Genomic DNA, 14,841 nt, shown 5'->3' on the forward strand with positions numbered 1-14,841 from the left:
TTTTACACACAGACCATTCAATTGTCCACTGAGTCATTTTAACTGTTGATGCTTTTTTTTAGTGCACCTCAGACAATATGAAGCCAAGGCAATGCGTCTCCTCGTTGCTTACAAGCTTAACGAAGCTTCGACCGAGAGAGATGATAGAAGAGTGACAGTGACGGTTTTTGATTGTGATTTATGAACTTGTGGTCAGTCACCACAACCTGGAGGTCACTTAGGTTTGAATGTTTGGAAGTTAAAATTGATCTAAATGTTGCCTTGATGTGTGTGTGAAAGGCTTTTGTATGTCTTATATTCTGCTTTTAGATTTGGCTCAACGTTTTGACTTGTTTGTATTGTGAAAAGTATAAAGATTTAAAAATAATGAGCACAATGGACACATGATATGAGGGTATTTTTAAGCATTACTTCTTACTGTATTTTAACGCCATAATTAGTGATTCAGTTGTAAATTATGTGATGAAACCTATTTTAAATGTGTATTAATCTAGAGGTTGTTACAGTGTCAGTGATGTTGGTGTTCATATGTTACATTCACAAAAGTATGATCAAATCCATGTTTGGAGAAATTGATTTTATTCAGACTGCACTTGTGATACATTCATTTAGATGTCAGTAAACAGTGAAGCCATCTTTTCAATCCACTGCTTGTAGAAATTCACACTGCATGAGGTTTTATTTCAAACTCTAAGCAAACACTGAGAAATTAAACAAGCCTAAGGTTAAACCTTTTGGCTGACGTGCAGTCATAAATAATTCATTCATACATTGACATTATGCAATATGTTCCTCTTTTTGGATTTTCTTTATAGTAGCATCAGCTGCAACAAAAATTAGCATTGTGTGTGTTGACATAACGTATAATACAATTAATTTAAAAGAAATCCAAACAGTTTTTAAACTGTTGCTTAATATATAAACAAAAATAAAGTGATTCACATGTGCAACAAGCAATTGTTTTGTTTGCTTTCCCTTTGCTTCTGTTCAATTTGTCATTGTCTAGACAAGGTTTAAGACATTTTTAAAGGAAGAATTTGGGGAATTAGGCTTATTTGCAAGAGAAGGTCTATACCACTCTCATGTCTTTGCACTAAATGTGAAGCAGCAGGCACTTAGCTTACTTTAGCATAAAGAATGGAAACAGGGGGACAGCTGGCTGAGCTTTTGAGGTGTGGTTAAGCTGTGTTTAAACTCGATTCCATAACCAAAGCAAACTCTGTGAGATCAATACACTATGTGATATCACTATATTGTTTTCACAGAGTAACATCTCCCATTTAGTTTTTCCCTTTTATCCCCCCTTGAATTGAATGTTTATACAAAGAAAATTCATCACTTTAGGTGCCATAAATCCATATCAGCAATAATACATAACTATTGGTCACAACAGAAGGCTACTTGAAGACACAAGGACTTCTTCCAACACCATCAAAGTGTTTGACTGGAAACTTGATCAGCCTGATTACAGAGAAGCAACACAATCTGAGGCCTCTGGTCTCCCTTCTTTATTTCCATCACAGGTCTGTCGTGCTGAACGCGGGGTTAATAAAACCCGCAGGAGGATTTTTGGAGCCTTTCTTCTGGCCCCGCTGGGCCAGCGCTGCACCCAGAGGCTCAATGTACTCCGGTGGCCCGTAGTCTTCCTCCTCCTCCTCCTCCTCCTGGATGCTCCTCTAAGGAAGAGCCGACAATTTTGGAAATTAGAATATATTTAAATAAGTTCAAATGAAGATGTAGTTCAAAATGTAAACTCACCATGTTAGATTGATCCTTTTCAGGAATGTTCATATCATCGCTGCAGTCCAGGGAGTTGAGGCTGAAGTGGAAAAACAAAGGGATCAAAAATAATCTCTATATCCACAATTAATCATTTCAGAAATACAGTCTTTTCCTGTCAAATCAGTGTTTAGGTTTCTTGAAATTAGGTCACATAAAGCCAGAAGCCAGTCCTCCATCACAACATGCTGTCGTGCGCACACTGTGACAAAATGTTCACCTGGAAACATTCCCAGTTTATTACCGAGCACTGCTACAGTGTGAGCTCCTGTGTCACTGTAAGCCACCACCTTGTGACCGAGCAAATAACTGCTCTCAACGGACGGTGGAGACGGTCCCGCAGAGGCTTACTTTACCTGACTTTGTCCACATCTGACTCGTCGTCCATATCCAGCACCATGGCCGTGTCGATGTTGAGGTTGAGAACAGGATTAGCCCTGTAAGCGGATAATGACGTACATGGGAGCACAAACACGGGTTATATTTCATGTCATTTATTCATTCATTTATCTTGTAAAGCTGTTGTCTCCTCCTCACCCCTCCATGGTGTACTTGTTGGTTCCAGGCACCACGGGGCCGCTTTTCTGGTTGTCAGAGGTCACCATGGATGCAGAGTTCATGGCTTTAGCTGACTTCAGCTTCCTCCTGTAGCTGTAGTGTGACGTGAGTTGATTAGTGAACCGACACAGTCCCTCTCATGGATGTTTTTAGATCAATGGTACTAAACTGTGGTTGATAGTTCATTATCATGTCCCTAACTTTATTCAAAGTTCCAAATCCCTTTTCTTACTTTCTGCGAGTGCACATCAGCGAAGTGGTGAGGACAGCCAGTACGATGATGAGGCCTGCCAGCATCCCTACCAGGATGAACTTCACAGGGTCGGCTTCTGCTTCGATCACAGGAGCCTTCCCCTGAAACATAAGTAAGAAATATATCTTCAGTATATTGTTGTCTGTGAACCTATGAGAGTTCATTTACATTTGTCAGATCTATAACTGACATGTTCATTTATAAATGCCATTAAATGTCAAATAAAAACACACTATAATGAAACAAACTGACCGTTTACTGACATCTTGACATCCTGATTTTTTGTACATTCTAAAATCTAGTAAATTATAATAATGATGAATTCAATTGTAGTTATCATTTCAGGGTTAGGGTTAGGGTTAGGATTAGGGTTAGGGTTAGGGTTAGGGTTAGGGTTAGAATAAACCATTAGAATAATTACCTCTAGATAAACTTGTGTGTGACAAATCAGAAAATGTCTTAAGAAAAGTCTCATACTCACAATGTCCGCGAGGCCAAGCTGTATAAGTACAAGAGAGTGTTCAGGATCTGAGATCATCTTTTCCACTTCATTCGAGGTAAGAGCGGTCCCGTTGGAGTAGACAAAATATGCCACTATGATCGTGTTACCTGAATCCCTGAGAGAAAAATAGAAATCACTGACACTTAAAATAAAGAAATCAAAATCCTCTTTTGTTGCTGCATTTATCATGTACAATTATCAGCAAATGATTTGCCCTCAACACTGTGGTAGTGTACAGGGACACTGGCACCACCTAGTGGATGCAATGTATGCAAGTGACAAACTGAAGATTATTTTGTTGACACCAGCCAATAATTTACTATTTTAATATCTGTATTCACAGACTGCATCATGTATTTTGATGTATGGGGAAGTTTAGAGGCGATGAGAAAAGGGAACTTGCCTGGATGCTTCAGGAAAATCAGGCCTGATTACAGCAATTTGCACAGAAGCCTTGGTGGCAGTTATAAGCGCACTGGAGATCAGAGAAAATACCTCGATAAGACACATCATAGATATGTTAAACAATCTACTGTTATCACATTCAAATTTGACTCAAACACAGTATATCATAGAGAAGTGTACTTGGTGATTTCGTTGATTTTTTCTTCAACGACGGCTTCGGATAGAGTAAATTTAAGTTCCACTCTAAATGATTCATCCACTGCGAAAATCTGCAAAAGAAAACACACGGTGACGTCTTACTGTCCGTCTCGTGTTTTCATGAATGAAAATACAGCTGCATGATTTGAGTCACTCACCTTCAGTACGGTGCTGGTGGAGAGTTTGCCGCTGTCAGTTGCACTTACTGTTACCAAATACCTCCCTTTCAGTGATGTATCAAGCCCCTCGGTAGTTCTGTGGAGAATGGGAGAAATCACGAGGGAAGCCATGGACAGATTATGAGACAACAAGCCCCTTGGCACCGACATGTATAATCCCACCCCAGCCCTCCTACATAGGGCCAAGACACTCTGAAAGAAACATACTGTGGTCATTTTGTCTCTTTTCTGTTGTAGTTGTCTTTCCAGTCATTTTGTGTTTCTTTGTGTCAGTGTTGTCTATCTTGTTGTTGCTACTTGTCTCTTTGTAGTACTTTGTGTGTCTTTTTGTAGTTGTTTTGCTCCTCTCTGTTATTCCGGGTCTCTTTTTAATTGTTTTGTTGCTCTGTTGTCGTCTTGTGTTTCTTTTTATTTCAATTGCTTGTCTTTGTAGTTGTTTTGTGTCTCTTTGAGATCCTTTTGCGTATCTTTTTTAAATTGTGTTTAGTTTGTAGTTTAGTCTACTTTGTAGTGCAGTTTTGTAGTACTGTCCAACAGGACATATTAACAGTCAGTTCAAAGCGAGGCTCTGGTCCAGGTTCCATTCAAAAATGTAAAATGAGTGCAGCAGCAAACAACATCAAAGCTTGTGAGAAAACCAAAACACATATTTAGAGAGAATGAGATATGGCCGTATCATGCTGATAACTGACTTTGTACTCACTGAATAATTCCAACATAAATGTCCTTTTGCTGTGTGGTGACGGCCTCGCACAGCAGCCTCATGTTACTTGTATGATTGTTGGTGTCTTGAAATTGGACTGATGTTACTTTAAAGTCAATCTGCCTATTTATTCCAGAGTCACGGTCTGTAGCCTGAGAGCAGCAAGAGACACAAGCAAGAATGTGTCGACGTCATGTCCCATATCTCACTTACAAAAGGTAATCATGTCAATATTTGTTTTTAATTCACACTCACAGTGACTCCTGCTACCGATGTCCCCTTACTTGCACTTTCTGACACCACAACTAAAATCCAAAGAAGGAAAATCAGTTTTAAACTTTATATTGCTGACAATACAGACAAAATGACTAAATTCAGCCAACAGTTGTACATTTTAAATGTTTGCATTTGTTCAAAATAAATTAAAAGAAATGTATTGGTTTAAATTACTTGTTCCAGTGACAATTTTTTGTTGAGTAGAACAGCATAACGTTTAAGTTTAAGAGGGCACAAGCCAAGAAAAAGCTTCTCTAGATACTGTACTAATGTACTTACAGTCAAAGATCTTAAATATACACTCACCAAATACAGAATCTGAGAAAATGAATTCTGGGGCGTTGTCGTTGATGTCTTCAATGTTGATCACCATTTGTCCTGAAATAAATCAAAGAAAAAGGAAGTTAAGTGACCTAATATGTCATGCTTCACTTGATGCTTTTATGCTTTTGTTATCTGTACAACAACCAGACCTGTTTTGACACTGTTGTTTCTCTCCTTTCTCTGTCCACTCGTCCACCACCTGAGCCTCAATCACCACCTGGTCACATTTTTCATAATCCGCTGTGTGCGCCGGGTTGACTCTGACTTCCCCCGTCGGATCCAGGATAAACCAGCTGCAGTCAGTCAGAGAGCCGTTGCATCTGCATTTGATGGATTCCTGCTCGTAGACCAGTGAGTGGTTTCCATCTTTGTCCTGCGCTGTGAAGCTTCCAACAGCCCCGCTGATGGTGGTGTTCTCCTTCACCGTCACAGAGCCGTCTGGGTTGAACTCGGGCCTCTCATCGTTCACGTCCAACACTTCCACCTCCACCTTCACTTCAGCTGTCTTCTGTTCCTGATCTATTGCCTGTACCAGCAGATTGAACTGCTTGTGAACGCTCTCGTAGTCCAGCTCAATGTCGAACTCCACGGTGATGTTTCCACTGTAACCCGGCTCATCTGAAAAGCTGCGAATGTTGAAGCTACCAAAGCCTCCGCTAATGATGTTGAAAGTCATGCGGTTAAACTCTTTCGTTTGGTCCAAATCTTGAGCCTGAACAGAACCCACAAAGGCGCCTGATTGGATAGGGAAATATAATTAAAATCCAGCCACACAATTATGAACACTTAAAAGTGCTTTGCTGTTAAACACTGACCTTTTTCTGCTTCTTTGACAGAGAATTTGTAAAAGGAGGCTTTAAACTGTGGTCCGTTGTCATTGACATCCTAGGATGCATCAGAAGAAAACATTGACAGTTATCACCCTCACCAGGAGTGGCAGCATCAGTAGAAACACAGCACCAATACCTTGCTACAAACTGCTGAAGACTTGCCTCCACAATGATGATAACTGTGACCATGGCGAACAATGGGGGAATACCCTTGTCAGTGGCGGTTACATTGAGCTCGATCCTCCCGTTCAGCTTCGGGTCCAGGGCCTCGCGATCAAGTTCATCCTTGTTTCTTAACACACCGGTTATAGCGTCGATGGTGAAGTTATTACTGTACGTGCTTGGTTCGATGGCAAAAATTATTTGACTGTTTGATGTATCAGAGTCATCTGCATCAGTTGCCTGTCAAAATGAGAAACATTACAAGGAATGATTTAGAAACTACATTTCTTACCTAATATTGCTAATGCACATTACCAAAAGTATGCAAACACCCGCAAAAGACATGAGGACACCCGTATGTGACTGTTGAACATCTCAGTCCCAAACTATGGTCATTATTACACTGCTATCACAACTTCCTGTCTTCTTGGAAGGCTGTTGACAAGATTGTGTAACCTGGCTACAGGAATCTGCTCCCATTCAGCCACAGGAGCATTAGTGAGGTCGGGCACTGATGTCGGGTGATGAGGCCTGATTCGTTGTTTGAGTTAATCGCCAAAGGGGTTAGACAGGACTGAGGCTCTGTGCAGACCGATCAAGTTCTTCCACACAAAAGTGGGAAAACCACCTTTTTTTTTTAACTGTCCATCATGGTTTTGACTCCTAATTGGAAATAGGGGCCTATAACCCAGTAACCCTTTAACTGTAAAAACAAACAAACAAAAAAAAACATGCTCAGACTAAAAGAAAAGTTTAATCGGGTCCACGTCCTCCAAACCTAAAATTATGAAAATCAGTCCACAGTTTTGGCTTTTCAGTAGATTTTTGCAACTTTCACTATTTATATTTCCCAAATTAAAGACACAATAAAGTATTTTTCCTTTTCCCATTAACACTATCTATCTATCCATCTATTTATTTATACAGAGAATTAAATAAATCAGAAATCCTGTTAATCACATCATCAACCCCCATAAGATGAGTTCTCTTATTGTTCTCCCACAATTACCTGTATCGTAAGTTCAAGCTCTTCACCCTCTTTAACAAACTCCCGGTAAGAGTCCCTGTTCATGACTGGGGCATTGTCGTTGATGTCAGTCAGAGTGATTTCCAGTACCGTGCTGCCGGGCTTGTCTTCTGAGTCCCTGGCCTGGAGAGTGGCTGAATACAGAGATCTGACCTCACGATCCAACAGAGTTGCGTTTTTCACATAAACTGTGCCCGTATTTGGGTCCACGTCAAAATACAGTCGTCTGAAACACAGATACAGACTGATTAGTGGTGTTGTCTCAGTTAGTGTGACAGTGTGCACAGTGGCTGTATTAAAATAAGCAGAATAACTGGTTTGGCATACATGCTTTCTGGAAGAAGTTTGTAGGTGATATTGCCTTTATCCATTGTGTCAGGATCGTCTGCCTGGGTTAAAAGAAACAAAGCAATGTATGATCCTCAAGTGCTATTCAAGTGTTCCTACATGCAAGCTCAGACTGTAAGAATCCAGATACTAAAGGACTTACAGTAAAGTTGCCCAATATTGTTCCAACAGGAGAGCCCTCAGGCACCTCCAACTTATACGTGTCCTGTGGGAACTTGGGGCTGTTGTCATTGGCGTCCTTGATGTTAATAGTAACTGTAGCAGTGGAGTGGAAGGTGCTTTTTTCTTCATCTATGGCAATGACCTGCACCATAACACAAGCATAGGAAACACCTTTGACTGATAAAGGGCTTCAAGAATCACAAATATGATAACCAAAAGATGAAAGATGTCACTCATATTGTTACCACAGACTCATGGGCTGTTTTACATTTTTCTTACTTGTAGAACCATTTTCTGTTTTTCTTCAAAATCCAGTAATTGGGGCTGCTTGACCAGGAGCTGAACAATGCTGTCTGACATGGTGGATTGAGGTTCCACAGAAAACATGGCCTTGTCGGGACCCTCCAGGGTTAGTTGAGTTTTGGAAATCTGTGAAAAGCCAAGAAAGATAATTAATGCTTGATCATTAATTCACTTATTATACAGGAAAACTGCATCATTTAGTTGAAGAATGTCAATTGTCTCACCTTATCCAGATCTTTGACTGTCATGTTGATGAAAACAGAGCCTAAGGAGTGCTCAACGACCTCTCCTGTGAAGTGAATTGCATTCACACAGGACAGCTTGTCTCCCGAGCCTCCACACTGGTAAAACTCCGGCCTGTTGTCATTTTTGTCAATGATGTTGATCTGTACATTTTCTTTAGTGTTGGCCTTGATGCCGTGGATGTTTTCTTGAGACTCAGTAGCCTAAAACAGAACAAAATATAATAATTTCACTGTCTCGACATTTGCAAAAATAAATGTTCTCAATTAAAGCTGGGATAGGCAGTATTTATTTGGCATCATTGGGCTAAAATTGCATAATATCCTTTCAGCACATTGTAATTTAAGAAATCTGAGACTTTGGCCAATCACAAGTCACCTCAGAGAGAGGGCTGTTCAACAAGTGCAGATGTGCATGCACGTCCCTTCGGTGAAAGCCTGATTCAGCGCCGGAATATCCTGCAGGAAAAGTTGCTATTCCAGCATTGGCAACAACTAGCTACACTGAAAAGCAACCCAAAAAAGGAAGACGGACTTATCAAGATGAGTCTGAAAATAACGGCAACAGCGAAGCTCGTGGCTGCTAACCATTACAGGTCTAACTGTAGCTATGAGCTAGTCAGACCCAGCTAAGCAGCAGGCTAAACTATAACAACATTTTCTCTCTGAACTCCTTCCCCGATATTGTAGCTCACTAGTGCCTCAAATCACAGCATGTCCTCTCAAAGGGCTTCACATGCCCACAACTTTGCAAAGAAAACAGGACGGTAATTCTAATATTGCGCACATTTATGCTAAGCTAGGCTAAACACAAAAAACAATCCTTACCTTTACAGTCAGGGTAACAGTGTCACCAATATCTTCTCTGTCAATATTTGCCAATACAGATATGATGCCATCAGCTGGTGAGATTTCAAACAGGCCCTCTGCTGTGGAACCTGTCACAAGAATGTAGGATGCAACATTTCTTACTTACTCACTCAGTGAAAACAACACTCTGTTCGAACTAAGTTGATGAAGCTCACTTTCAATGCTGAAGATAATAGCATCATTGACTCCTGTGTCCTTGTCTATGGCCGTCACTTTAAACACAGAATGGCCCTGGCAAAGAAAAAAAAAGATTTTCTGAAACCAGAAGCAGCATTTATGCAAAATTCAAAGCAGGCTTAGTGCCTGTAACTTTGTTATATCACACCACAATTTGAAGCTGCTTTGTCAAAAAAATAATATACATTAGAAATATACACAATAGGCTGAGACAAGGACAATAGCAACATGTACATCAGAATTCAAAGCTGATGTCACACAAAGAAATGTAAAAATATGTAAAAACTGAAAGCACTGGATGACGTTTTGATTGTAAAACCTTTTTCATCAATGCAGTTCATCTTATTTTCCGATGAATGAAATGCATCAGCACTCACCAAAGCAGAATTCTCTTCAACTCTCGCTACGTAGGGAGTACCAATGAACTGTGGGTCCAGGTCTGCGACGTCCACAACCGTAACAAAGGAAAAAGCAATGCTTGAGAAGTAGTTGTTCTCATTAGAATAACACTTGCCTCCACCATCCTGTTACAGAACACACAAGGATGTTGAAATGAATCATTTTTGTTTTATCACAATAATAATTATATATTAGTCTAATCTAACAAAATGTAAGAATCATCCGGGAAATCTATCTACACATTTAGTGGTGTCAACTGAGTATGAATGAATTATATCATGAAAATGTTATTTGGCTTGTTCAAATATTGTATTTTTTTGCTGTATTAATAGCATAATGAAAATCAAAGTTGTGCCTTACAAAACTTACAGAGGTATAGAACCTTAAACTTTTCATGTCATGATTAAAGTAAGTGTACATAAAATAAGTAAATGTTATGTGTAAAAACTATTGGATTCTTAACATATCACAATCAGGCAGTAAATGTTACAACATTATGGTCATTCGTCTGCTCTTCTTTTACATGCATGTAAGTTTATTTAAATTAGCTGTCCAATATAAATGACTAATACGACATTTTGGGAAATATACTAATTACATTTCGTGCCCAGAGGAGAATATTGGCACGGCTCTCATTTCTGTGTGTTGTGCCCATGTTCCCACCTCTCTCAGCAAGAAAGAGCTTTTCCCAAAATGTCAAACTATTCCTTTACTATTGCATAGTACTTACACTTGCGTTAATCTTCAGCCGATAGTAAACGCTCAATCCGGTGTAATTCAGATTTCCATTTAATCTGACTTCACCAGTTGTAGATACAATGCTGAAAAGACTTGAATCCATCATTTGGAGTAACCTAGAAAATACAGTGTAAAGTATGCTTCAATGAAGTTTATGGAATATCAGAATATGATATGAATCAATTACATGCTTTACAAAAAAAGCTTACTTCATCAATTGTGTAATGAATAACACCAGCGCTTGAAGTGTCTGCATCAGTGGCCTCCACTTTAAACAGAGATGTACCTACGGTGGTATTCTTATGCATTGGATAGAGATAAAAACAAAGACAGAAAAGAAAAGGAAAAGAACAATTTTATTAACACACAAATATTTCTCAGCGTGTAAGCTCATTTTGACATCATGATGGATTGGCAAATTGATGCTGGTGTAGATAAACTAATAAACAAATAGGTTAGGAGCATTATTAACTTATATATGCTTGACTTACTTCTGGGACGTTAACATCATACGTAGGCTGCTTGAATATGGGTCGGTTGTCGTTTGCGTCTGATAATATTATAGTTAAAGTTTTTTGTGTCTGAAAGACATTACATACTCTATGAGTAAAATGAACAAACTGAAATGAAATGGATGATGAACACTAAATGAAATGTCACTTACATTACTTTGACCATCGTAGACATTAACTCCAAGCGACAAAATATCAGAAGCCTAGAATAAAATCATTGAAAACAAATTGATGAAACACAGAAACCAATTGAAACTGTTAAATACTAAAGTGTCCTCACTGTACCTCTCTATCCAGTGGCATTTTGATTGATACACTCCCACTGCTGCTGTCAACTCGGAAGTATTGGGCATTGGCCCCAGTCAGTGAATAAGTCAGTGGGTCATTTTCCGCATCTACTGCGTTTATATTAAACGCATAGCCACCTGTACAAAAATAACATCAGTGGAACATTTGTTGAGGTATAATGTCACAAAAGTGAAATAAGAACTGTTTTCAATGATGTACACACACACACACACACACACACACACACACACACACACACACACACACACACACACACACACACACACACACACACACACACACACACACATACCTATAGGGGTGTCTTCACACACAGAATGAACCACAGTGGTAATTGTAGGACTGGTATTTGCTGTAGAAAACACACAGTATAAGTACAATGATAAGATGTTAAGTAGTGATTTAAAGCCAAAATGACAAAATTGCAATAACATTAACTGAATACTCACCATTAGCTAAGCTAATAAGGCACAACAGTAACATGCTTCCTGTGATCCCCTCCATTTCTGCAAATGAAAAGAAAGATCAATCTAATAAGTAGAGCGGATACAGTTAGTCAATTAATTGATTAGTCAATCAGCAGAAAATTGGTTGGCAACTACTTTGATAAATGATTAATAATCAAGCAACACGACTATAGGAGTCTTCTGCCTTGCTAGTGGTTCTGTGAGGTTGTGCTTATGCACAGTGGAGCTTTGAGCTGAATGCTATAACGTCAGCATGCTAACATGCTAATGTTTGGCAATATGTTTACCATGTTCACCGTCTCAGTTTAGTGTGTTAGAATGAATGCTAATTAGCACTTCACACAAAGTACTGCTGAGGATGATGGGAATGCCATTAGTTTATTTGGTCACAAAGTATTGGTCAAATAAAAATGTTTGACCCGAACCATTAGATGGAAGATAAGGGGATCAGTGAAAGACAATACAAATGTTTGCAGGAATCCATCAAACGGTTGTCAAGACCTACAGTTTTTAGCTGTCATTAAAACATATCAACAAAAAAATTAACTTCTTAAATGTGAGGCGTTACTGCTTTTTTCTGATTTATATTATTGTCAATGGTAGATTTTTGTTTTTTTGCGTCTTGGTCGGAGAAAAACCAGGAATCTAAAGACGTCACATTGTGATGATGGAATATTTCACTATTTTCTGACTAATTTATTCATCAATTAATTGAAACAATAATCAGTTCATCAATAATGCAAACAATGATAACTTGCAGCCCTTTTTATAACGTTGTATTATATTTTAATAACACATTTCATTTATTCATCCGTCTCACTTATCTAGAAGATTTGTGGTGAAAGATGTAGCCATTGATATTAAAACCTTGTCTTCCTGTAAACACCATCATTATTTTATTTAATCAACATGTATGATGTAACCATAAGTATTCAGTTTTGCAGCTGGACAAAAGGGCAGACAAACTGTGCCTGTGTTTAAATTTAACAGCATGTTGCGTATGTCCACGCCCACATTAACAATATTATCACTGAGCAGAGTGTCGTAGCGTGTTGGAAAGTTTCTTTACAGAGAGAAGAGAGCAGCGTCAGCTTTCTGCCCTGTGGAATTTCCTTTTTATTATTGATAAAGTTAGAGGTAATTAGGCAAGATCTGCTTTATGTGAAACGATAAACATGTGGTTACATCATGTTCTCCAATATAATCAAGAACTTGTACAGTAGAATATGAAACAATTGAATAAAACATGAGCAGCTTTAGGGAACAGAACGCCTTCACATCATTGAGTTGTAGTTAATCTTCAAGGGACCAACAACGAATAAGACATTTTACAATATGCCTCACATTCATGATTCAGTTTGTACATGTTTAGAGTTTATGTTAATGAGGCTATGCATGAATGAATTTTTTTTTCGTTCCACTTTTTCTACTTCGTGTAAAGACATAAAAACATTGAAACTGCACTTTTGATAAGTTTTGAAAGTTATGAACAATGACCAATTCATAGTAAATATGAGAATAAACTGATATGTAATGCTGACTTTAGAGGATGAACCACTCTGACATCTCTATGCTTCTGAGATTTGTTTCATTTGAATATGTATCGAGTATAAGGTGTGACTGGATCCTACAGTCACAGTACAGTATGAAAAGATATTTTACGATGTCAGATTGAAGAGCAGCTTTCCTATCTTTTCATTATCAGCACATTGAAGTACACATACATTTGACCATCATTCACTATGACATTGTAAGTAAAAAGATCACGCTAACATTTTGAAAAGGTAAATCTAATTTAAAATGCAGCAGTCAGACTTACTGGATGACGTTCACAGAGGAGCTTCTCCTTCACTGATGTCTAGATGAGACTTTGACTCTTGTTCCTCCTAGTGATTATCGCCCTGTAGTCGTAAACATAAATGATTGACACAAACAAGGAACGCACAGCAATAAACCTCCTCCCCGTCTGTGTATGTTTGTTAAAACTCAAAAGCATTATACTGAAGTAAGATAGATGAACATATCCACCTGTTTGTTCTCACACATGGCTCCATTCTGGCTGTATGAGCCTGGGTAGTACTGAGAGACAGGGCCCTCATTGGCTGGCCAGCCCTGTCACCGGTAATACATGGCATCACGCCACACTGGGTCACCAGTGTCCATACCAGCACCCAGGAGCTCTTTTGTTTGAATGGGTGCTGTTGTTGTCACGGCAACAACATGGCTCATCAGAACTAATCAGTGGGCCGGGGCCTTTTTCAGAAAGCACGGATCCATGTACCTCCCTAATGAGCTCTCCCCAGTAAACTCTCCCTTTTGGCCTGTTTGTCTAATTAAAGGGCATTACACAAAGGATTATCTTCTGTTCTACCCACTGGATTCATCCATTATCAGACATTTGCCTCAAAACAGAAGCACGGCCCCACACCGCTTTACTCCGACAAACAAAATGATGATGAAACTGTGTCAAATGGGTCTTTAGAATCGAGGTACATGGATTGGTCGTAATGGATTACCTGTAATCGGGATTCCATAATCACATTACAAGAAATAAGTGTCTATAATCATCCCGGATTACATTTGAAAAAATGTGTGATCAGATTATAGTTACATTGTAAAGCATTAGTTGATTACGTGTTTCATTACGTCTTTAAAATATGGCAATTTCTTCCCATTAAAACCAATGCTAATAACTCATGAAAAGCACGTCCCACATGTTGTAGAATACGCACACCTGTAGATAGTGCCAGTACTGTTTTTGTAAAGGTCATTTGACTGGAAATGCTGAAAAATGAATATTTTTGGAAACCAATATTTTATAAACTGCAATATTTTTCAATGTTTGGTTTTAAAGTAATCCAAAAGTAATCGAATAGGATTCAGATTATTTATTAATCTAATGGATTATGTTACTAATGACAAAATTGCCATGTAATTTGTATTTAGTAACTGACTACATTTGAAAGCAATAATTACCTGACCCTACCCTTAAAGAAACACACTTGGAAAGCCCAACATGTGTACAGAAAATGTTGTGTCCGTTCTAAATCAAATGGTTGTAAGGCGATTTTGTCCAAGAGGGTTCTTTGGATTTATAAATAATCCTTTTTGATGCCAC

The 14,841-nt window shown here is 38.8% G+C and overlaps 1 protein-coding gene across 1 annotated transcript; it reads right to left on the reverse strand.

Moving 5' to 3' along the window:
* Positions 1–65: 65 nt before the first annotated feature.
* cdhr2 (cadherin related family member 2) lies at positions 66–13,617 on the reverse strand. Its single transcript, XM_029442247.1, is given in 32 exon segments — positions 66–1,661; positions 1,759–1,819; positions 2,136–2,216; positions 2,317–2,430; positions 2,570–2,691; positions 3,072–3,207; positions 3,496–3,567; positions 3,678–3,766; positions 3,854–3,950; positions 4,578–4,729; positions 4,833–4,882; positions 5,160–5,231; positions 5,327–5,345; positions 5,347–5,912; positions 5,993–6,062; positions 6,170–6,409; positions 7,179–7,422; positions 7,524–7,585; positions 7,687–7,848; positions 7,986–8,135; positions 8,234–8,455; positions 9,080–9,189; positions 9,277–9,352; positions 9,676–9,822; positions 10,428–10,532; positions 10,534–10,551; positions 10,645–10,734; positions 10,927–11,016; positions 11,233–11,372; positions 11,549–11,608; positions 11,706–11,762; positions 13,543–13,617. Coding segments are annotated over 31 exon segments (3,816 nt in total). The 5' UTR covers positions 11,761–11,762; positions 13,543–13,617; the 3' UTR covers positions 66–1,517.
* Positions 13,618–14,841: the final 1,224 nt, after the last annotated feature.

Source organism: Cottoperca gobio, chromosome 10, assembly GCF_900634415.1.
Source record: "Cottoperca gobio chromosome 10, fCotGob3.1, whole genome shotgun sequence".
NCBI lineage: Eukaryota > Metazoa > Chordata > Actinopteri > Perciformes > Bovichtidae > Cottoperca > Cottoperca gobio.